Below are 22,612 nucleotides of genomic sequence, written 5' to 3'. Positions count from 1 at the left end.
GCTTGAATGACATTGCTCTCTTTATTAATCTAGTTAACTAAGTTCCAGTCCTAAACGAGTGGGATTTTGTGTGTGCTTTGCACGTAGGAAGTGATTCACCTTCACCTTCAGCGACAACAAAGTGTGTCACAATACACAAAATGGAGTTCAAAAGTGTTCCACGGTGCTTGTCGCCTGAAGATCCTCATTAAATCCTCACCTGGCATCACCTGAGAAATGAGGTGACACCAACGTCTTCCTGTCTACGCTGACAATTACCCCAAAATATAGCATTGTATAGCACTAAAGTCTTAAAATAAGCCATTGAGTGTTAATTTAACAGTGCAGAATGACTAATATAAGAACGGTAGACGGTCACGTTACTACTCTTGAGTCTCTTTGCGGGTTTAATGATCAAATATACAAAGAGCGCTGGACTCTTAACATATCCTCGCAAAATGGGGGAACATTTACTTGTCTGTCTGTCAAATGTATAGTGGTGAGTTGAAAAAAAAGTAGTAGTTTGACCTTAAAGGTGTCGAAAAGAGTGTTTCACCCGTTTGATGTTTAGAGAGCATTTTTTTTAGTTTTAAAGTGGGAAAATGTAAAAATATATGGTGTTGATTTTAGGGTATTTACAATAAACTTTATTATGGGGCCCAATAACACTTTTTCCAATTCATAGTATTCAAAAGAGGGCCCTGTAAGGGATTAAATGTGCTTAATTTATTGTTGACTAGTAGGTCAAAGTCTCTTAATAAACTATAAAAATGTAAATATTGTAAAGTACATACACATATTTGCTAGTCGGGTTATTCATTGTTCAAATAATTATAAGAACGCAGTCAATGACAGCCAATTAGATAAATATCCCAGTTATTACATATAACTGTTATGTAGACTTCACGAGATTGTAATCATTCATTGGCGACCATTGACAGCAATAGATGTCCAATCCATGTCGCGTGGGAGGGTTGGCAGCAAGCCCCTCCTAATCAACATATTGCCGTCAATGTCTCCGAATCGTGATCAAGAAATAAAAATGTCGTGAGGTCAATATCACAAATATTAAACAGATTTTAAAAAGTGAAAAAAATCCTCAATTATTTACTTTCATTTTAAAATAATAACTTTTCATGGGTTCAGACTCGTTTTGTAGCCTTTAAAAAATAAAAGAAAAACATTTTTAATCGATCTATCCTGGAACTTCCGGCGGTTATACCGGAAGTAGGTACGTGGCCGCTTCAGCTGACAGTCTGCATGATGGCGACTGAGGTTCAGAGCGGCGACCTCGACAGCGCTCCTTCCAGCCGGCTCGAAGTCTCTATCGACGGCCTCACGCTCAGCCCGGACCCGGAGAGCGAGCAGGGACAGCCGGAGGACACGCCGCCGTCGCCGCCCGAAGCCGAAGCCCAAGCCGATGCCGCAGCGGAACCCGGAGCCGACGCCGACGCCGACGCCGACGCGCCGCCCGCCGCTGAGGGCGACGTCGGCGATGGGGAGGCTGACAAATCCTCCGTAGAGACGAAATGGGGCTTCCCTCTTCAAGAACTCTACGGAATGGCGCTTAAATTCTTCAAAGGTACATTGAATACACGTTAGAAAGTCCCCCCCAAAATCTTTTTAAACGCCGCAAGTAATATGCGCGAAGCTAGCAAAAGCTAAGCTATGTCACCTCGCAAAGGCTATGAAAAAGTGACGTTAGCCTGCCGCTAATGTTAGCCATTAAAAGACAGTACAAGCACAACACTTCCGGGTATTTCTCTCTCTTAACGTGACACGCGTTTATCCCGAATTCATTCATTTCACTAATTTTGTGTTTTGGAATACTTTGTTAGGTGCAAAACGCCATACGACTGCAGGCGTCCGATTAAATCCGTGCAAGTCAAATGTGCATTATTAGCATTATTGTCTAGTTGACTGAGCCCCAAAATGGTGTCTCTTTCCAGTTTGTCAGGTTATTGCGTGCTTGACTTGAGTGTTGATTGTTACTCTGAACGCAAAAAGAAATGGGAAGCAAAACATGACCTGAATTGCTATTATTTTTGCAAGTAGGCGTAAGTAAACGACTAAGAGCGTTGACATTTTGAAAATATTGTAATATTCTAACTTTGTCTAGAAGATGAGAGCCTAAATTTAACTTTATATTGACGTCCAATCCGTTTTGACTCAATGCTTAGTCAAAATTGAATTTTAATTATGAGATCTGGCATCCAAATATCACATTTTGGGCCACACTTGTTTACTAAATTGTGTTTTTTTTTCTCCCTTTTTTTCGGGCGCAGATAAAGACGGCAAAGCCTTCCACCCGACCTACGAGGAGAAACTTCGACTGGTGGCGCTGCACAAACAGGTGCTGTTGGGTCCTTACAACCCCGACGCGTCCCCCGAGGTGGGCTTCTTCGACGTGCTGGGCAACGACCGCAGGTAACGACGGCGCCGGCGGAATTTGGAACTCTGAAATCCGTCTGATTTTGTACAAAGCGGTTGTCCCGTTTTTCCAAACGCAGAAAGGAATGGGCCTCCCTCGGTAACATGGAGAAGGAGGATGCCATGGTGGACTTTGTGCGACTGCTCAACAAGTGTTGCAACCTCTTCGTGGCGTACGTTACCTCGCACAAGATCGAGAGGGAAGAGCAAGACCGAAAGAGGTGGGCGCCGTGACCGGGGGATGTCGGGATGAATAAACCGATCGGATCAATTAACGAGGAGTTGAATGACCAGGAAAGAGGAAGAAGAGCGCCGGCGGCGAGAGGAGGAAGAGCGGGAACGGCAGAGGCGGGAGGAGGAGCGGCGGCGGCTGGAGGAGGAAGAGCGACGGCGGCGGGAGGAAGAGGAAAGGAGACAAGCGGAGGAAGAGCGTTTCCGGGTCGAGCAGCAGAAGTAAGGAAGCCGCGCTTGGCGTCCGGTCCTCCACGTCCTCAACCTCTCGCCGTCTTGCTCGCTTCCCAGGCAGCAGATCATGGCCGCCCTCAACGCTCAGACGGCGGTCCAGTTCCAGCAGTACGCCGCCCAGCAGTACCCCAACAGCCCGGAGCAGCAAATGGGTCTGATTCGCCAGCTCCAGGAACAGCACTACCAGCAGTACATGCAGCAACTCTACCAAGTCCAGCTGGCCCAGCAGCAGGTCAGACTAAAAAAAACCCCAAAATGACAGCCATAAGGTGGCAGCAGAGTACAACTTGAATTCCGCTCAACCACTCCAGTCCACGTCCAGATAATAGTGCATATTACCGTAGTTTCATGACTATATGGCGCATCGCATTTTAAGCCGCATTGTCAGTAACGAGTGCTATTTCTGTATTTGACACACACAAAGGACGCACTGTTTTTAAAGACGCAGCCAGGCATGGCAAAACATACACCAGCTTAAACATACGGACACGCGCTAAAAACACGTTTTTAAAAAGGCAACGGAAGCAAAACTGAGTTGGGTTGTACTTTATTTAGCCATTTTACAATGTACTTGCGTCATCATCACCCACAAATCCATCAAAGCCCTCATTTTCTGTGTCTGAATTGAACAATTGTGCAAATGAGTCATCGAAAGTTTTATACGTTCGTCCAGGTGGCCACAATCCATTCGCAAATAGTAGCTAGCTAGTAGCTAGTGGCATGAGTTCTTTTGTAAATCCAGCCGGAATGACGGCGAGCACCAAATGAGTGTGCTCGCTGTCATACTGGGTGTATTGACAAAAGAACTATATATCCCAGGAGTCACTGCGCAGCCCTGGTTGGAGTGGGATGGAATGAGTTAAATTGACTTTGAAATGGAGGTTACAGGATTAGATATGCCATCTTTTTTTCCCTCGCAGGCAGCCTTACAGAAGCAGCAGCAACAGCAGCACGCCGGGACCTTAGCGAACAGTCACCAGGAGGCCGTGGTGGGTTTCGAACAGCTGGCCGCCTCGGCGTGCGCCGCCGCGGCCCCGGGCCAGGAGGCGCCCACCGTCAACGGCGGCGACTCCTACGCGGAAAATACCGAGCGCGAGCCGGAAGCCGAGCCGGCCGAGGAGCTGTCGGAAAACGGGCCTCTGCTGGGTGAGCTCGGGGGACGTCCGTGAAGTCGGGGGGACGTCTAATACCCGTCCAAAGAGAATTATGGTATTGTGATTGTCGGTTTCTCCGTCCAACAGGAGACTCTCCCCCCGGCATCGCCGCCCCGTCCATGTGGACGCGCCCCCAAATCAAAGACTTCAAAGAGAAAATCCGCCAGGATGCCGACAGCGTGATCACGGTGGGGCGCGGCGAGGTGGTGACGGTGCGCGTGCCCACCCACGAGGAGGGCTCCTACCTCTTCTGGGAGTTCGCCACGGACTATTACGACATCGGCTTCGGGGTCTTCTTCGAGTGGACGGACGCCACGTCCGCCTCGGTCAGCGTGCACGTGTCCGAGTCCAGCGACGAGGAGGAAGACGAAGAAGGTGGGACGCGCCCACCGCCCGCCGGCTTTCAAATTTAAATCCACACAACCCTTTTTCAAATGTTGTTCTCCTCAGGCGAGGAGGAAAAAGCCAAGAAGGAATCCAGCAAGCCCAAAGTGGACGAAATAGTGCCGGTGTACCGGCGGGACTGTCACGAGGAGGTCTACGCCGGCAGCCATCAGTATCCCGGCCGCGGCGTCTACCTGCTCAAGTTCGACAACTCCTACTCGCTCTGGCGCTCCAAGAGCGTCTACTACAGAGTCTACTACACCAGATAAGCCCCGCAAGAGTCCAGGAGCGTCCACTTAATACGCAGTATATATATGTTGGTGTGTGTGTGTGTGTTTGTGTTGGGAGGGAGAAGATCAATTCTGAAAGCCACCACTAAATGGTGACATTGAACACACGTTTTTTTTCGGTGAAGGGACCAAAAAGTATGGAAATGTTTCTCTACGTGGAGGTCTAATCTTTTCAGCCACCTGCGCTAACTTTTATTTTGTCTGTTTAGAACAATTCACGAAGAAAAACGCTTTGCGTGTTAATCTTGGCTTCCATTTCAATTCGTCCGTTGCCATTGACGGGAATAGACGAGCAAACGTTCATAATGGATTGGATGTCTACCGGGGTTAAATGAGTGGTTTATTATTTTTAAGGCAACACAGAAAGGTAGAAAAAGCTTGTGTTTATGTTTATTTGTTGTTCACTTCAAACGGTTTGGACGTCTATAGCCGTCAATGGCACCTATTGTTCAAAAAAGAATTCTCATATCCGAATGAGCACGTTCATTATTTTAACGACGGCCTTCTCTAACACGTTTTTCTCTCGATTTTGTTCCACGTGGCCCAACTTTTTGTCGTTTTTTCACCAGTTGACTCGCTCAAGCCTTTGTAATGTAAATAATTCTATAAATACGTTTATGTAAGGGAGGGTTTTTTTGACAAAATCGGCGGGGTCAGAAAATTCTCGGCACTGTTAGGAAGTACGGCGAACAAGATATGCATTTTAGACCACCGAATGAAGGGGAAAATGGGATATATAACTTTGAAAGACTTGACAGAAATGGGAGACATTTTTTTTCTTTTGTATCGTTTGGGTCTGAGTTGGAAGAATCTTTTTGGGCATATATTTAATCTTGATTAAAGTTATGTTCATCTCTTGGACTGGAACTGTTTTTTTTTTGCTGTATGTTTGACCTTTAGCTAGAATGGCTTCAAACGTTTAAGTGCAGTTGTTATTTATTCACTTGTTGGTGCAATTAAGGAGTAATATAGAAGATAATACACGCAAAAGTGCTCAAAATGTTTGTTTTAAAAGAGCATTTTGTGTTGTACAATAGTAGGAATGTCATGTGGTGTACTGGACAAACATGAGCCAGCAAGGGAGGGAGATAAATTACAAGTGTTTTACGGAATGTGGAGGAGTTGTTTTCAAAATGAAGCTATGAGTAAATGGTGGTTTTAGTTGTGAACATTTGCTTTAGTCATTTGAGCTGTAAAGCTAGCTCTCAGTAGCTGAAAAGTACTGTAGCCTTATTATTATTATTATTATTTAATAAAATACGCTACACAATATATGCTAATAGCCACCGAACTTTTAGCTAATGTACATTCGCGTGTGACTTTTGAACTTGGACGTCTGTCCTGTATATTTTGGACCAAAACGACGTCAGCAGGTTTGTTTTAAATTATTATTATTATTATTTATTATTACATTATTTAAGAAGAAAATCATTAATATGAGGATATAATTGATTAAAAAATTATTGTTGATATGTTGTTTTTTATATTGTGGTCACGTTGGAATATGAAATGTGCTTGCTTGATTTTTGGCAACCCCGTAATCTTTATTGTTTTTAAAAATAAAAACATGTAACAATGGAGAGATAAATTACCAATGTTTATAGAATGTGGAGCATTTAAAAAAAAAATATTCTGAGCGTCGTCTTTTGTCCTACTATGTCGCGAATCTGATGACGTCATCAGCCAATTTAGCCAGCAGGTGCGGAGAAAGTGAGGTATGTTTGTAAATTTTGCTTACTTTTTAAATGCTAAAAACACCATATATTTCCAACAGTACATTATCTAGTGTAAACTAAAAGTTTCGAAAGTTTTAACTAGTTGTATTTGCGTGTGACGTTTCATCTCTTTGATGTCTGTGTTGTATATTATAAGCACATTTTGTTATTGAGGTCGCCATTGCAACCTCATCAGAGTCCGAAGGCAACGTGCGCCACTAAGTCACATTTACCACTATTCTTTTTACACTATTAATATTAAAAAATGTGTCGCTTCTATGTATGTTGACTCCTGGTGTTGGTTTTACTGGCAGTTAAGCGTTTTACGTGACCAACGCTGAATCAAGCTAGCGTACATTTTAGCCAAACCACTTGCTAGCTGTTTTAATTTTGAAAACAATAATATCTATTTTTTTAAGCAATGTTTTCATAACTGAGCGTTTTGCATCCTAAGTGACCTTGCCCATCTTTTTGTTTTTAATTCGGTAGTTCATTTCTGTTAAGTTTACTTTCAATAATTATGCTGGTACAGTCAATTTAGCATCTTTATGTCCGTTATTACGTCACTTTTAACACAGGACAACAACAATTTAGAAATGTAAAATACATTGTGTTTGAACCAAATACGCGTATTATCTGTAAAAATACTTTATCAAGTCTTTTGTGTACAAAAGTTGAACGTAAACATCTACGTTTTTATCACTGGTCTTCTAACCAATGAGCCAAGCGATTAAAAAAAACATGAAAACGATTATTTCGTGTTGTTTTACAATCTCAACTTTAAATGAATCTATTTCGTGAGCGTTCCATTGTTTTTTTTATAGTTTCAGAGAATCCAGTCCAGATTTTCTGCCGAAAATCCAGTCCGTATTTTCCGCCTTGTGTCTGGCAGGTAGCCTGGCATTCCAACTGACTCCGGTTCCAGCGCCCTACAGGTGGTTGTTAGTGTTCTCCTGGTTTTCCACCCGCCCTTCTCTTACTTTTCCTTGTGTTTTGTCCCTTGTGGCAGCAGCCTTTCCTCCACACGGCGTGTATTTGAATTTGAATAGACTCGTTCGTACAGCTGCATGGCCATGGCGGTTGTGAAGGATTATAGCCAGGAAATAGCCAGCCCCGTTTCGGGCACCGCACCCTTTTAGTCTTACTTTTTTAAAAAGAAACTTATTCATATTTCCGGAGAAAATCTTGACGATGCCTTTCCCTCAAAGGACCATCGAGCCCAGGCGTGTGAGCAGGTTGCTGGCCCGGGGCAAGGCTCGGAGAGCGCCACCCTTCACGTCATTGGACGAGGTGGGCTGCCACACGCTCACCAACATCATCCACCAGTTGGCCGACCTGTCCCGACTGGCCACCGACGTCTTTCTGGGCATCGAGCTGGAGGCAGCCGGGGTGATCCGGCGCTCGTGCCGGCTTCAGGGACGCCTGCGCACGCTGCAAACTCAAGTCGTAGTCCTGGATCACAAGAAAGTCCAAATCCGTAAGTCCTACCTCCATGTTTTGAGTGTCTTCTAAACATAGTAAACGCACTACACATTTGTTTAAACCTGTTGAAATGTCTTCCAAAAAGTTGAAATGCTACCCAAAAACAATTATTCCTAAATAACATATACAACATAAATACCAACCAGGTTTTTATAACCTAAAAGTGTCATTTTTGTAAGGTAAGTCACTGTTTTCACTAATATCACTGCATTTAAATGTGAGAAATGCACTTTGACAATCACTGCACTTGACTAAAGCATGTATACTGCTAAAACTGCGGCTTATAAATATGTCACGTAAATATTGACGTTTAAAAACAAAGAATAATTTGACATGTATTGCATTTATTTTCAACTTCCATACACGATACAACTGTAAAATAGCTCATTGGCTCTATTCCAACATTGTCATATACTGTCTTACCTCCAAAAAAACAAAACAAAATAGCGACCATGTCGGAACCACATTTCTTTCCTGTCAAACTCACTTAACGCTGAGTGAGGAGAAAATGCATCCGATCGGGAAGTTTTAAAAAATGGCATTCCAGCTCGCGTGCTCGCTACGTACGCTATCCCTCGTCCAAAACATTCCAGATAATCCATTTGGACTCTCACAGTCAGAGCGGTATTAACATGACAATACGTTTGTTATTGCAGGTGTGTGGTAGACCACAGAGTTTGAAATCTGCTTTTATTATGCGTACGGACCTGTTTTGTTGGATTTTTAGAGTAACTGTCAAATAACTTGCACACTTACCTCGCTTAATAACTCATGGATGGGACCCCGACGGCCGCCGATGAATCAGACCAAGTCTAGTCGGTTGAAGCACCCTTTTGTTTGGTCGTCAATGCCCGCGACAGTTAGGCATTAACTCAGACTTTGGCTCCAGCCATGGGGAATGATGTATTGGTTACCTGTAATATGTGTCAAAGCCAATCTTGCGGAAAGCCTTCAGTTAAAGTGAAAAATGTGACAAAGTAGGCTCCAGAAGACGAGCCTTCATTTAATTCTACTTTACTTTCTGAGTCATTGTTAACCAGTCTCCAGTTTCGTGACTCATACGCGGCGAACGTAGGCGCACTGTCAAGAAAATACCATGAACCATGAGAAACTGACTGTTACACGAGAACAAGAGTGTCAGACTCGGGTTGGTTCGCGAGCTGCTTTAACGTCAACTTGATTTCACGTGGGCCGGACCATTTTAGATATAGTATTTAGATTTTTTTTTTTAAATAAATGGATTAAAAGAACTGAATTAAAGACCCTGAATATTCAGTTTTTATAGATCTAAAACAATGTTTATTTGAGCTTTTTTTTAATATATATTTTTAGATTTTACAAAATGATTTTTGAACTAAAAACACAGAAAAAATGGATTAAAAAATGACAATTATTGATTTAAAAGGGGGAAAATCAGGAAATTTAATATAAATCTATACTCTTCATTTGAATTTGATCCTAAAACTGAAAATCGGCACTCATGATTTACTTTCCCGGGCCGCACAAAATGATGTGGCGGGCCAGATTTGGCCCCTGGGCCGCTACTTTGACACGTGTGCACTAGAAAGATGCATTTAATGGGATGGCCGTAATGTATTACATCATGATTAGCATTTCTTAGTCATAATCAACGTGTGCTATATATTTGCTATGCTGAGGAATTTGAAACTATTATTAGCAATAGTGGGAAAACGCTCAATGATAACAGTGGTGTCATACATAAAGCAAATGAAAAACAGATTATTAGTCATTCTGTGCGACTTGTACGGACATGGGGAAGAATTAGCCACTAACGAAAGCGATATAACGTAATTATTCTTAACATTTGACAAAAGACAGAGTAGGGCTAGGCCATCAGGGCAATAAAAAATAAACCAGATTATTTTTTTCTTACTGTCAGACATTGATTATTTTCCCGACGGCTATAGCGCTATTAGCATTAAGATAGCAGGTGCTCAAAAAAAGTCATGCATTTTGTATTTTATTGTACAGCGTGTATCATTTTTCTTGGTTTTGTGTGTGTTTATCTTTACCACTGACCTCAACCATGTGAAAACAATAAACATTAAACTCTTTGAGGGACCGTTTAGATTCCGCCAAACTCGTTAGCTTGCTTTTCTATACGTCTAAATATGACACAGCTAATCATTAAGATTAAAAAAAAAATCTTGAAAATTGCCCAGCCATGATAAATTGACGTAAACAGACCTCACAATGCAACGTTATCATTATTATCTCATTATGAATGATATTATGCTAACTAAATACTGTCTATAAAGTACCTTTGTGGCTAATATGTACGCTAACTTGATTCTTAGGAGTCAAGAGTTCACAACAGGTCATTTATCTAGCTAAGGTTTCCCCTTTGGGGTCCTCACGGGTCACCTGTCCTGCCTTTGGCTACTCAAACATCCTCTGCCTGAGTGCAAACAAAAACATGAGTCAACCCACGTTGACATCATCAATTGTTGTTTCCACGGTCGAAATTCATTGGCTCGTTGACGTCCCATGATGAATTTCGGTCAACCGCCAAGCGCCGCCCGCCGTTTGTTACCCGTGTTAATAAGGGAGCGCGCTATTTTTACTCCGAAAGTAGGCCGTCCTTGTAGTAAAGGTTAATTGGCAGCTAGTGATGACTTTTCCTTTAAGCACATGTCTTTGATGACCCGTTTATTCTGTTTATACATTTTACGCGGGTTTTAAAGCAATCGTGCGGACGACCCCGACAGGGCGGGAGAAGCGAAATCCGGGCGTGAGGGGCAACCTTGTGTCAGAATTGTTAAATTTTGGGAGGTTATTCATTGCCGTCACGCCGAAAAAGCTCAAACGACAAGCTGAAATTGGTCATGTTATGTTTCGGTCAGTCATGTTGTGGCCATTTGGTAAAGAGAGCGTCGTCCGTTTGCCAATTTGCGTTTCTCTGAGCACCCCTCCGATATTTATAGCCATGTGTGGCGTGTGTCTGCTCACACACACTTGACTTATCAGTTGCTGGCGCTCACTCGAATCCACACTAATTTTTCTAGCGCTCCTCCACAAAAAAAAAACAAACAAACTGCTGAATATTACATTCAAACCTTTGTATACATAATACTCCTGTTTATAACTTGTTGAAATTCTTCCAAGGGCTATTTCACCCATGGCCGAAAATATAACGTCAGTTCGGCGTCCTTTCCGAGCGGCGACGTCTTCTTAAACTCCGTTGTTCCTCAGCGTTCTGACCCCTGCTCGGTTCCCACCAGCTTCATTGTCCGACTCTTCCGAGCTTTCTGGACGAGGTCGGCCTCGTCCCGCGAGGGACAACGGGGAAAAAATAGAGCGAGAGAAAAAGCCTGCGGTATTCAAACTCCAAGCGGAATGGCTATACGCATACAATATGCGAGTTGTGTGTTTACGTGGGTTTTGAAATGTTAGCTAACTTCCAAAAAAATGTCCAAATATCAGATAGGTCAGCCGACGCAAAAAAAGGGGCTTTTAGCTCGATAGTTGCGCTAGTAATCAAGCAGGAAAGATTTAATCCTCCACGTTGTGACCTCTGTTTAGGATTTAAAAGTTGACATTTTGGCAACTCTCAACTTGATCAATCTCCACAGCTATTGTTGAAAATGTCCTAAATACGCCGAGGGCCAGAGTTTGGCGAGCCGCAGATCCCGTTTGCGAACAAAAGAAATACGAGAATGTTTTTAGCGGCAGTGTAAACTGATGCCATGTGATATTTTTTCTTTCCTTTTTGCTTTCCTACGTCCTCTTTTCTTTCAGTCCTTCCGTCTTCCTGTTGTTTCATGTGTCGTGCAGATTTCCCCTCCAAAAGATAGGCACCTGCTCGAGCGCCCTCGTTTCATTGGCTCTTGGCATTTGCAAATATTGCTCCCAAATGTAGTACTGTCATCATAATCGTTGTTCTGCGTTTTAAAGTTCGTTTGCCAAACAGATGGACGCCAGGCACGCCAGATGATAATTGGTTGTTCGCTAAAAAGTTTCTTCTTATAAGCTCGCGGCGTCCAATCGGATTGGACATCTGTTGATGTTCGTGGCAGCCAATGTACGAATGGAAGGTTTTCAGTCTTAATTTTGTCCAGTTGTCGTTCAATTCAATCCTAAGCATCTTTTGTCCAGCTTGTCTGTGAAAATCAGGTTTGTAAACCAATGTCATGACGAATGATGGCCTGTAGAGGGCAGTGAAGCAACAATTAGCATTTCGCTAAGCACCGTTTTGTTTTAGAAGAAGATGCAAATCAGTTGGTCCACTTTGTTTAGTCATTTGGATTATAAAGGAAGAAAATGCTAACGTGTTGAAAGTTAAGCTAGCCCGCACTTGAATGTTAGCTTGATTTTATTTTTATTAGACTTTGTTGAAATTAGTCTTTTGATAGTGGATGTAATATTTGACAGTGTGTTGAAGTAAGCATTTTTGTGGGGATTATTACAATTTTATACTTGGATCTTATATTCAAAATATGTCATTAGTGCATCTTTTAAATACTTGAATATTTCAAATGATGTTGATTTCATTTATTGGGTTTAATTGGCGAAATATTTTCCTAGTTTTTCTAATTTGCGCTGCTTTATAATATTTGTAATCATCCCATTCATTGTTTTCAACAGTTTTTGCTCATATTGCATAATTCCAATGTATCCATTTTCATCTAAGCAGGCAAATTCAAAGCAACACAACACTGAAAAGCAAAGGCCAAATTCCTATTCTGACCTCAGCACCCCCAAATTCATAATCCCTTCTAAGAAATATTACTAAACCTTTATTAGCTTGACTTCAATGACAAAATGTCACCCATTGACGTTTTGTTCACTACGAGTTGGCATCGAATTATTTTTGTTTGTTTACGCTTCGCCCCGCTTTGCCTGCAGGCTTTGTTGATGTACAAAATAAGGACTTTGTGTTGTATCGTTTTCTTGAAAGGCTTACTTAATACACACAGGTGTGGCACTTTTTTGCAAGGTGTGCTCAAGGTGGAACACGTTTCTTGGCACCGTTTTTGAAGTCAGGACGGAACAGGTTAGCATCGGGGATAATCATTTCATTTCGGGAAAAACGGGCCCTAAAATGCTTCAGGTTTGTGAGCGCCTAGTTTTCTTGCGATTCAGACACACCTTGATTTCTTAGAAAAAATGTTTGTAATGTCAAATTAGGTTAAGTAGCCCCATTACGTGTCAAGTCATTGGTTGCCATGGTGTTCGTTGTCTGTTAGCATGATACGCTAGCAAAAAAATGACCTTTCAAGTTCTTTGTGTAGGACACGTGTCAAAGTGGCGGCCCGGGGGCCAAATCTGGCCCGCAGCATCATTTTGTGCGGCCTGGGACAGTAAATCATGAGTGCCGACTTTCTGTTTTAGGATCAAATTCAAATGAAGAGTATAGATGTGTATTGAATTTCCTGATTTTCCCCCTTTTAAATCAATAATTGTCATTTTTTAATCCATTTTTTCTGTGTTTTTAGTTCAAAAATCATTCTGTAAAATCTAAAAATATATAAAAAAAGCTCAAATAAACATTGTTTTAGATCTATAAAAAATGGAATATTCAGGGATTTTAATCCAGTTCTTTTAATCCATTTCTAAAAATAAAAAAATCTAAATATTATATCTAAAATGGTCCGGCCCACGTGAAATCAAGTGGACGTTAAAGCGGCCCGCGAACCAACCCGAGTCTGACACCCTTGGTGTAGGACACGTACAAAAAAAAATAAAAAATCTGTGTTGCTGCAGTTTGGAATGTTGACCGAAAAGCTCATAAAAGTTTTCCAATCACGACGTTATTATATTATTCATATTCATTCACACAATTCAGTTTAAATGTGCTCTCGTGAATTGCCGTTACGTGTGCCACATTCGCACAGTAATCCCGAGGGTATTGTTTTCATGGTCCAGCTGTTTGTGGGTGTGTGCGGGTGTGTGCGGGTGTGTGTGTGGCAGGTCCTCCCGTGAGTGCGCGGCGATAGACAGATTTTTTTTTTCAAGTCACTGATGAGGATTAGGCCAAAATATCATTTTTATACATGTGTAAATCCGCTTAAGCTCCCGTTTGAGGCCGCACGCCTTTCGTTGCGCAACGCTAAGGTGCAAGAGTCGACGCGGGAAATGCGCGTACCTGTCGTGATGGCGGAGAACGGGTCGGGTGACATTTTCTGTCGTACGTGTCGTTTAAAGGTGGAGGAAATCACAGTTGAAAGGATTTTAAGAGGTTTTCTCGCATGGCGGTGTATCGGAAAATGAGATTGCGAAGGTTGGAGTGGCATATAATAATTCATAATGATACAAATCGACAGCTGTTTTGGAAGGGGTGGTTTGTAAATGGAAGTAAATGTACTATGTGGAAATCTATCTTTTAGAGCCATTGTTGATTATCGTCTAAATTGTGGCATTTATGAATTACGATTAAAAAAGTCTTTGAATTTTCGCACATAAAACATCTCTTTATTTGACTTATTTTTAAAGACACCATTTGAAAAAACTACAGAGGAATAACTGTAACTATGCCCTTTTTTAAAAATGTTAAAATTCCTATTTATTTTCCTTTCATCATAAAGGACAGTGGTAAATATTCCCATTTCATAGTAGTCACAAAAAAATAATGAATGGGCGATTAATCGGCTATCAAAAGAATTTCCCATCGGACGTCACAGTCGTGCTTTAAATCCAAGTTGCATTCAAATTGGCCTCCAATGTCTTTTTAGCCAACTAAAACGCCAGTACACTTTTTAAAAAAGAATCCCACCAAACTCCGCCCCCCCTTAAGCCCCTTTTCAATGGAGCCCCCGCAACCTAACAATACGGCGCTCCGCCTCCCCCGGCCAATCAGCTGCCTTCCCTCCAACCTCCAGAGACAGCTCAGTAAGACCCAACGGTCCACCGCCGCCAAGACTAAGCACGCGTATCAATAATTTGGCCCGGCGGAGGGAGGGGAGCTCCGGTGTCCTCCCCCCAAAACCCCCTTACACTCTGGAGGTCTGGAAACGAGACTGAGGGTCTTTGTTGCACTCAGACTGGATGAAAATGTCACGTCCCCGGAGGCCACGGGCAAACCAGCGGGCGAACCAGCCTCATCCATCTTTCTCTTTAATCCATTTTTGATGGATAACGATCCCCTTTATACCCCTTTTTTATTTCAGATGGTACATTTTTAACTCATTAACTTGTCTCGCATTTATTCTGCCAACAGTCCTCAATTTGACTCTTTCCGACAATAACAATAACCCCTTTTTCGCTTTAAATATATACTATACTGTACTGTAAACTGGAAAAAAATACCTTTCTGGTTGCCAGAATTTCTAAACTATTTTTAATTGTAAGTGTCAGCTACTGTAAAACAACAACAACATTTTACAGCAAAACACTGTAAAAAGTATGTCCGTGTGTCACCATGCAATTTCACCGCGGCAGTTGGGCCCGCTGACGACCGAGCTAACACGCTACCGAGCTAACTGGCAGCGATGCTACGAATAATTTGATTCCCGCAGTGTAAAATAATGAGTAAATCTTTTTTTTTATCCATGAATAAGAATTCAAGCGTACACAACAACACTCCCACATCCAACCAGGAACATTGCGTCACAAATGACCTCAAATTAGACAATAATAATAAGATGTTGTCATGACACCAAAGTTAATTAGCTTAAAGCACAAACGTGCACATCAGCATTTCTTTCTACCACTACACTAGCAACTTCAATTTTGCAGTCAAACCAGGTCTATCCTAGAACTTTTGTAGTCCGCAATCCAACCGTGAAGGAACTCAAACCCTCAATCTTCTGATCCCAAGTCAGACGCCTTTGAACGCCGTTTCTAATTCCGGTAATGGTAAACCATCTCCATCCCTTATCTCCAACCACGAGCACGCTACCTTGGAAGCAGGTCCTTTTTACTCCACTCTATCCGGGAAGGAACCCAACCCAGTCCGCTTTTAATGTGGTTCAGGGCGGAGAGGTCCCACCAAGAACCGTCAAGTCCCACAAGATGACTTTTCATTTGGAGAAACTCCCCCACTTTCAACCTCAATCACCTTGTTTTTCCTCTACTCGAGGAGTTGCTCAAGTGAAAATAAATGTTGGCCTAAATTGAGTGTCAACAAGAAGAACAAAAATGCACGATTGAAAAAAAATCAGAAGAATTTCAGTCCTCTCTTCTTGTTCCAAACTTCCATCTCATCTCACGGAATTCTTCTTCTCCTCCATCTCCCACACAAGAAGCCCATTGTGTGAGAGCACGTCCGGCACCCCCTTGGAAACGCAGACCCCCACACCCTTGTGGTTGGAATCAGGTCATGTTTCCATCTCTTAGCCAGAAGGACGCAATCATTCAGATTGAAAGTGAAATGAAAATACTTGAAACGCCTCACGTCTGGCAACCTGGCATCCAACCATCACCCCATCTTCAAATGTTTGACAAACTTGACGACCATCTCCCGTGGACTTGATGTCACGGATCTCGTCTTTGCTCTTTTCTTCATCTCAAAAACATCCCAAAGTCATTTGACGATGGGCACGCTCCCCCCCCCCAAAAAGGCAGATGGCTTACAGAAATAAATGGCCACCAGGGACCAATGGCGTCTTTGCGGAACCTCCGTCCAAAAGTCCAAAAATGGTGGATTCAAAGTGGCTTTGAACCCAGAGCTGACTTTGAACAACCACCAAGCGCAAGCACACTCGCCGTGATCCCCCTCGCGGTGGGGGGATCCTGCGCGGCGCTCTGTGTAAACAGTGGACACGCCGCCGCCGCGGCGCATTCCAAAATGGAACTGGGAAAAATTAAGCCACGTAATCAAACTCTGACCCGTAAGGCCTCGGGGCAGCAGCTTCGTTTAAAAAACTTTTCCACGTGGATGGTGTATGGTGGTTGAGTTCATGCTAATATTTTACCTTGTTTGTGTTGTAATTGTCAGTATGTTAGCTTAAATTAAGATAGTATTGGAAAGATAAGACTTGCTTCATTTAAACGTTTTTTGTGTTTTTGGATGTAAAATGGAGTTTTGCTCATATTTTAGGTTTTTGGGGGGTTAAAAGCCTTTAAGTAAAAAAAAAAAACCAAGAAAACTGGGGAAAATATAACACTCGTTTCTGAAGGGAGAAATATATTGGGATCCAAGATGGCGGCGCACACGGGTGCAGTGGCTCTTTGCTCTTTTAGAAATTACCTTGCCTGGATGTGCCTTTTTTATTTTTATAATACTTATTTATGTTTTTAATGGGAAAACACACTTTGTGGAGTAGCACCAGTTTTGTATAATAACAATAAATGCTTTTGATTTTGTTTTATTTCACTATAATCTATCAAGTATTTAAAAAAAGGAGAATTTGTCAAACGCCAGATTCAGCTCACAAAAGTAAAACCTGCACCAACTTCACGTTTTAATTTTTTCCATGAAATAAAATTGTATTAAATCTACAGAAATAATGAATAGGCTTGTTTAAAAAAAAGATGATTTTGAAGTATAAAAAAAATCCTGTTTGCCACTAGTTAAATAAATAAAAAGAAAAATACACATGAATCAAGACAAACGTACATTGGTGTTTTTCCGCTTTTCTAAGGGACAGGCGAGGTGACGTGGGAAACGGAGGAAAGGAAATGCATGAGCAACCGATGAATAGAAAGAGGAAATCCTTGTTGTGTTGTGTGCTGCTTTAACATTGCATTTGGAAACGTGACATTCCAACCAATAAACGCTCTACCATGTCCCTCCTGAACTTTACCTCTAAGAACCCTTTCACCTGGCCATGACACCCCAATCCAAAGCACCCTCACCTTCACGCCATCCCTCCGTGGCCCACGCCTGCCCCGGCTTCCCGTGGGCCACGGCGCCCTGGCGCACTTCCTCCCCGGTTTCCCGTCATGGTCCAACATCCCGTCCTCTCACCTTCTCTTCTTTTTCCCCAGTAATAAATTCCAAATGTGGTTGCCCCTACTGTCATAGATCACCCACACAATCAATCACCAGGCTCGCGGGGGGTGCCGGAGGCCATCCCAGAGACAAATGACCATTCAGAATGAAGTTGTTTGCTCTTGAAGAAACTTAACCCCAACTTTTTGAAGCCGTCATTTAGTTTTAAAAGCCTTTTTTTGGATCCCCAACCCGAATTTGCAAGTGTAATCTGTTTTTTAATGCTGCTTTACAACGTTAACCCTGCTTTAAAACTGTCCACATGTGATTATGTCATGTTTTTAATTCTTTTTTTCTTCTTCTTCTTCTTCTTGGCTCTGCTTTGGGATTCTCCACCCACACAAAAACCACATCTCCACCTTTTCCCTGCAACTCCACAGGTAAGTCCCATATTTTTTTCATATGTTTTTGAGCAAGTGGCGTCTTATCAACATGGGAACAAAAAACGTGAAATGATACCCGTGTATTTTGCTCTATCTGTCACACACATGTAGGGAATATCCCGCCGAGGACCCCCCCCCCTCGGCCCCTGGCTTTACGCCGTTGCGCTTAATGCTAAAGTTACTCATCGCGGCTTGGATGTTTCTCTGAAAATTGTTTGGAAACCCTCCCAGAATGACGCAATCGGATTTGAAATCAATCCAGTGGAAGCAGAGCATTTGCCTTGTTATCGCTAATTCTTTGCGCTTCGTAAGCAAGAGCCACTCTTGCTATGAGGACAATTTTTTTAATGTTATAATAGGGGTGAGCCCACTTTCGAGTTTTCAATTGTCGCGGCCATGTTTGGTCTACATTAAGGGTGTCAGACTCGGGTTGGTTCGCGGGCCGCTTTAATGTCAACTTGATTTCACGTGGGCCGGACCATTTTAGATCTAATATTTAGTTTTTTTTTCAATATAAATGGATTAAAAGAACTGGATTAAAATCCCTGAATATTCATTTTTTTTATAGATCTAAAACAATGTTTATTTGAGCTTTTTTAAAATATATTTTTAGATTTTACAAAATGATTTTTGAACTAAAACACAGAAAAAATGGATTAAAAAAATTACAATGATTGATTTAAAAGGGGGAAAATCAGGAAATGTCATATACATCTATACTCTTCATTTGAATTTGATCCTAAAACAGAAAGTCGGCACTCATCATTTACTTTCCCGGGCCACACAAAATGATGCGGCGGGCCAGATTTGGCCCCCGGGCCGCCTCTTTGACCGCGATATTCGACGTATTACTGTATTTAATTTGAATGTCTCGCATAGGTACCCTTGACATTTGACGCTTTCTCTCGTCCCCGTGAGTAACCAGGTCGTCTATTGATCAGGTCTCCGGTCTCCGGTTAGAAACGCTGTGTTGTTAGTTTTGTTTTGCAAAACGAGAAGACTCGCAACCGGCCCCGAAATCCAAGCGCCGTTGAAACAGTCGGAAGCCCCCGAAGCAGGAAAACTAGAGCGTCGTCTTGTTATTTTTGGATTTGGCAACCCGACACCTGCGCAGTTTGGGTTCCGTGAAAACAATACGATCTCTCGTAATTTCTGAGTGAGGCGGTTGATTCCAGAATCTAGTTTTTCCCACCAGAGTCAAATCTCTTGGCGAGTTTTAGAAGTGGGATTCAAACCCACGCCATCCTGACACTTGGACTCTGGTGTGTGGAAATGTCTGTTCACTTGATTGTACCTTAGAAGGCGGGGCCTGTTACGTGACGTGTTTGTTGGCAAACGAGAGTTTGAGGGAGGGAAAAAGGGGGCGCGACGGAGGGCGACCAGATGGAACTGAACTCCCAAACTTCTGACAGTTTGTGGGAGGATTTCCTCTTGGGAAGAGTCGCTCTATTTCTGTTGGATGGCCGACGCTAACGTGGTCATTGTGAACTTCCCGGTTGTTGACTTGAGGCAGACGTGGGCCAGACTAACAACTGGAATTGAAAGCAGGGGTGGGCTAATCAGTATGTAGCACCCTCAGGAACTTGCGGTGTGCAAAGGTTTTTGATCAGACCCCCCATTTATACTTCTAAAAACAGATAAAAGTTCAAAACAACTGTTATTAGAAGCAATATTTAGACTAGTGTACGGTGATGACTTGAAATGGACTCAATGTTTTGTTGTTGTTGTATTGCTAGTTCATATTTTGGATTTTTGGACAGGATTGCCCCAAAATATCAAAGGAAATGATGTCAATCATTGTAGATTGGTCATTTTGACTTGTGTAAGCAAAAAAGTTATGCTAGCTGTCACAACTCGGCTAATGTTTAGTTAGCATCATGCGAGTGTGAGAATCAATGGAAATACTACTCTTCTTTTTAATTGTGTTTTGCTCGTGCTTGCATATCATTTTGTAGCTTAGAAATGAAGCATGTGTGTATTGTATATTGCGTAATAGTGTCTTCTGACATGAATTAGCCGCAAAAGGCAACAAATTGACTTCCTGCCATCTGCCTCGTCAGCATAATTCTCGCCTTGCGTTTTACTGCCGCTTTCTCCGATGGTGGCATTTCCACCCACGCGTGTCATTAATGGGTTCCCTGACTTTCTTACTACTGTTCTTTCATCATTTCATCACCACTCGTACCACCTCAGATGTCTTCTAATCTGGAATCCTGGAGCCACACGCCGCAAAAATCCTTTCCCTTCTCCAATCCGTGATGTCCAAGTCTGAACTTTTCAATTGGCGCGTCTCCAAAGGCGTGTGGAGAAGAAACCTCCAAAAAAACAAAAGAACACATCTGGCCTCAGGTCCGCCGGACCCGCCGTCCTCGACTCAGGAATGTGGAGTGGACCGCACCCTTTTTCAACCGCCGCTGCCCCTGACTCGGATTGCGTTTGTCTCTGACCGACCTGGCGTCCGGGAAGCGCCAATCGACACCCTTTTTTTGTCCCACGCCGCAAAAAAAACACGGCGCATCCTGACCTCCTCTTGCACCTTTGCCGTCAGCTGCCGCTCCGGGGTCAAGAGGTCAATCGCTCCATTATGGCGCAGTCGTAAACACAATCGTCGCCTCAGCGCATTCTCTGACTTTTTTTTAACTTTTGAAGAGCAATCATTGGCTGCCATCGACGGCGCTGGGCGTCACATCCATTAAGACTGGGATTGGCCAATGAACTGGACTGTCAATGGCAAGCTAAAATTGTGACGTAATGGCCCCTCGAAGGAAACTAACTATCGGATAAGTCAAGGTCTTTGTTTTGGAACGTTTCCCGAAAGGGTTAATGTGACCATTCAGATGCATTTAACGGCATTACGAGTGTTTGGCTCCCTCTTGTGGATCAAAGGAGTACTGTCACCATAAAAAATCTCATTTGTAGAGCAAGCGACGTTCCGCCAAGTTCTTTTGTGTCATTTACTCTTCTCCGGTTTAGGGTATCCGTTTTCATCCGTTTCTGGTGACCGGGTCACCGAGCGTGTCTATTGTTCTTGAGCGAGACATTGTTTCGCTCGCCTGTTGTCGCAGCCTCATTTGGACTTGGACGTATCGTATTTTGTTGGCTTGGGTTGAGCAGCAATGAGTGAAATTGAGTGTGTTGCTAGTGCTTTTGAATATTCCCTGTTCAAAACAGCCCCGCTTTATTGTCTGGCAAGTCACCGGACACCACCCAAGCGTCACCGCAGACTCCAATTTGGGAGGGAAAAAACACCTCCCAAACGGAGCCCTTTCAACTTGTTTTCATTTCGGAACGCATATTCTTTCGTCATTCTTCTCTTCCCGTCACTTTTCGCCCCCTCAAATGACAGTTTTTCGTGGCAAAAACGCAACTCGGCTTGACAACTTTCTAATTTGCGGTGCCCCGCATTCCGGGCTTTGACCGCATCTCAGAATTTAACGCCATTCCGTCCCGAAATAGCCGCCACCTATCGCCATCCTCCAGAATTCTCCCCACGTCAACACCTGGTCAACCCCAACGAGGGATTCTTGAAAAACTGAGCGGTCGCCCCGAACGTAGCCGAAGACGACTTTACGAGGAGCCTCGGAAAGAGTGGGCGGAGCCACTCGGGTTTCAGCACGGGTGCGAGACCCAACTCAAAAGGCTCAAGTCCTCCGGGACCACAAGATCAAATTCAAGGCAGCCTTCTCACCCTTCGCACTCTACGCCTCCAATGCTGACTTTTATTTTGAAAATAAGCAGAATGCGGCCCCTTGGGAAGTTTCTTCACGTGGTCGCCGTCTCGTTTGCATGCTGCCAACCTTCGGGCGAGGAATAGACGTGGATGCCGGTCCGTCAGCTGCTGTGCGTTCTCCAAAAAGTCACCGCGCTTGAGGGCGCATGTGGCGGAGAACAACGAAGACTTGTTTGGATCGCAATCCGCCTTCCATCGGATCTGGAAACTCAAAAGAAGAGGACTCGGTCTGCGTCTTGGAACTATTTTCCTCCTCGCTCGACATGGAGTCTAAATACCCGCCTTGGGAAATAGGAGCGCCGAGCCGGCTGAGTTTTCGGATTCCGCAACCCGTCTCCACCTGGTAACCCGCCATAAAGATGACGGGGGATCGTCCACGTTCGAAAAAACCGGCCACCTTGTCCCGAGCGCTCAGCTGGCTCAGCGTGTCCACCCTCTCCCGCCAAGACCGGCACGTCTTCCGGAGCCAGAACCAGCTTCACCGTCCGTCCCCTCAAGAAGACCCTGACGACTTGGTGTACCGACCTCAAAGCCAAAAAGGTCGCCGCTTGTTTTCCTACATTTTTGCATTTGCATCCCCAACAGGAAGAAAGCAAAGCGGGCTCGTCTTTTTCCTGGCAAATTGTTCTCCGCTTCCTTTTGGCCGCGTGGGAGGGTTTCCTGGGGATTCCACCGGGGACGCTTTGGGGGGGTCAAAGGCCAGTAGGT

General features: G+C 43.5%; 2 protein-coding genes across 4 annotated transcripts in view; both read left to right on the top strand.

Moving 5' to 3' along the window:
• Positions 1-1,190: 1,190 nt before the first annotated feature.
• acbd3 (acyl-Coenzyme A binding domain containing 3) lies at positions 1,191-5,563 on the top strand. The gene is made up of 8 exons (XM_077587500.1): positions 1,191-1,561; positions 2,265-2,406; positions 2,490-2,630; positions 2,704-2,862; positions 2,932-3,106; positions 3,795-4,020; positions 4,116-4,403; positions 4,479-5,563. The coding sequence occupies exons 1-8, from the start codon at positions 1,240-1,242 to the stop codon at positions 4,679-4,681; spliced, it is 1,656 nt and encodes a 551-aa protein (XP_077443626.1). The 5' UTR covers positions 1,191-1,239; the 3' UTR covers positions 4,682-5,563.
• A 1,387-nt stretch (positions 5,564-6,950) lies between these two features.
• nhsl1b (NHS-like 1b) overlaps positions 6,951-22,612 on the top strand; it is a 54,563-nt gene continuing 38,901 nt past the window's right edge. For 2 of the 3 annotated variants that reach the window (XM_077587087.1, XM_077587086.1), the window contains exons 1-3: positions 6,951-7,015; positions 7,248-7,352; positions 7,626-7,894. In XM_077587087.1, coding sequence (XP_077443213.1) covers positions 6,966-7,015; positions 7,248-7,352; positions 7,626-7,894 — 424 coding nt within the window. In that variant the 5' untranslated portion in view covers positions 6,951-6,965. Of the gene's footprint in view, positions 7,016-7,247; positions 7,353-7,625; positions 7,895-21,885; positions 22,445-22,612 lie in introns of those variants that run through there. The other variant, XM_077587089.1, reaches the window with a different exon arrangement.

The sequence above is a fragment of the Stigmatopora argus genome, chromosome 19 (genome assembly GCF_051989625.1).
Source record: "Stigmatopora argus isolate UIUO_Sarg chromosome 19, RoL_Sarg_1.0, whole genome shotgun sequence".
Classification (NCBI taxonomy): domain Eukaryota; kingdom Metazoa; phylum Chordata; class Actinopteri; order Syngnathiformes; family Syngnathidae; genus Stigmatopora; species Stigmatopora argus.
The sequence above is the reverse complement of the archived record's forward strand: the minus strand, read 5'-3'. Positions and strand labels throughout refer to the sequence as shown.

Coding starts and splice junctions, on each gene's coding strand:
- acbd3 (XM_077587500.1), top strand. CDS start 1,240: ATGATGGCGACTGAGGTTCAGAGCGGCGACCTCGACAGCGCTCCTTCC. Junction 4,021..4,115: donor GGAAAACGGGCCTCTGCTGG/GTGAGCTCGGGG, acceptor TCCGTCCAACAG/GAGACTCTCCCCCCGGCATC. Junction 4,404..4,478: donor CGAGGAGGAAGACGAAGAAG/GTGGGACGCGCC, acceptor TGTTCTCCTCAG/GCGAGGAGGAAAAAGCCAAG.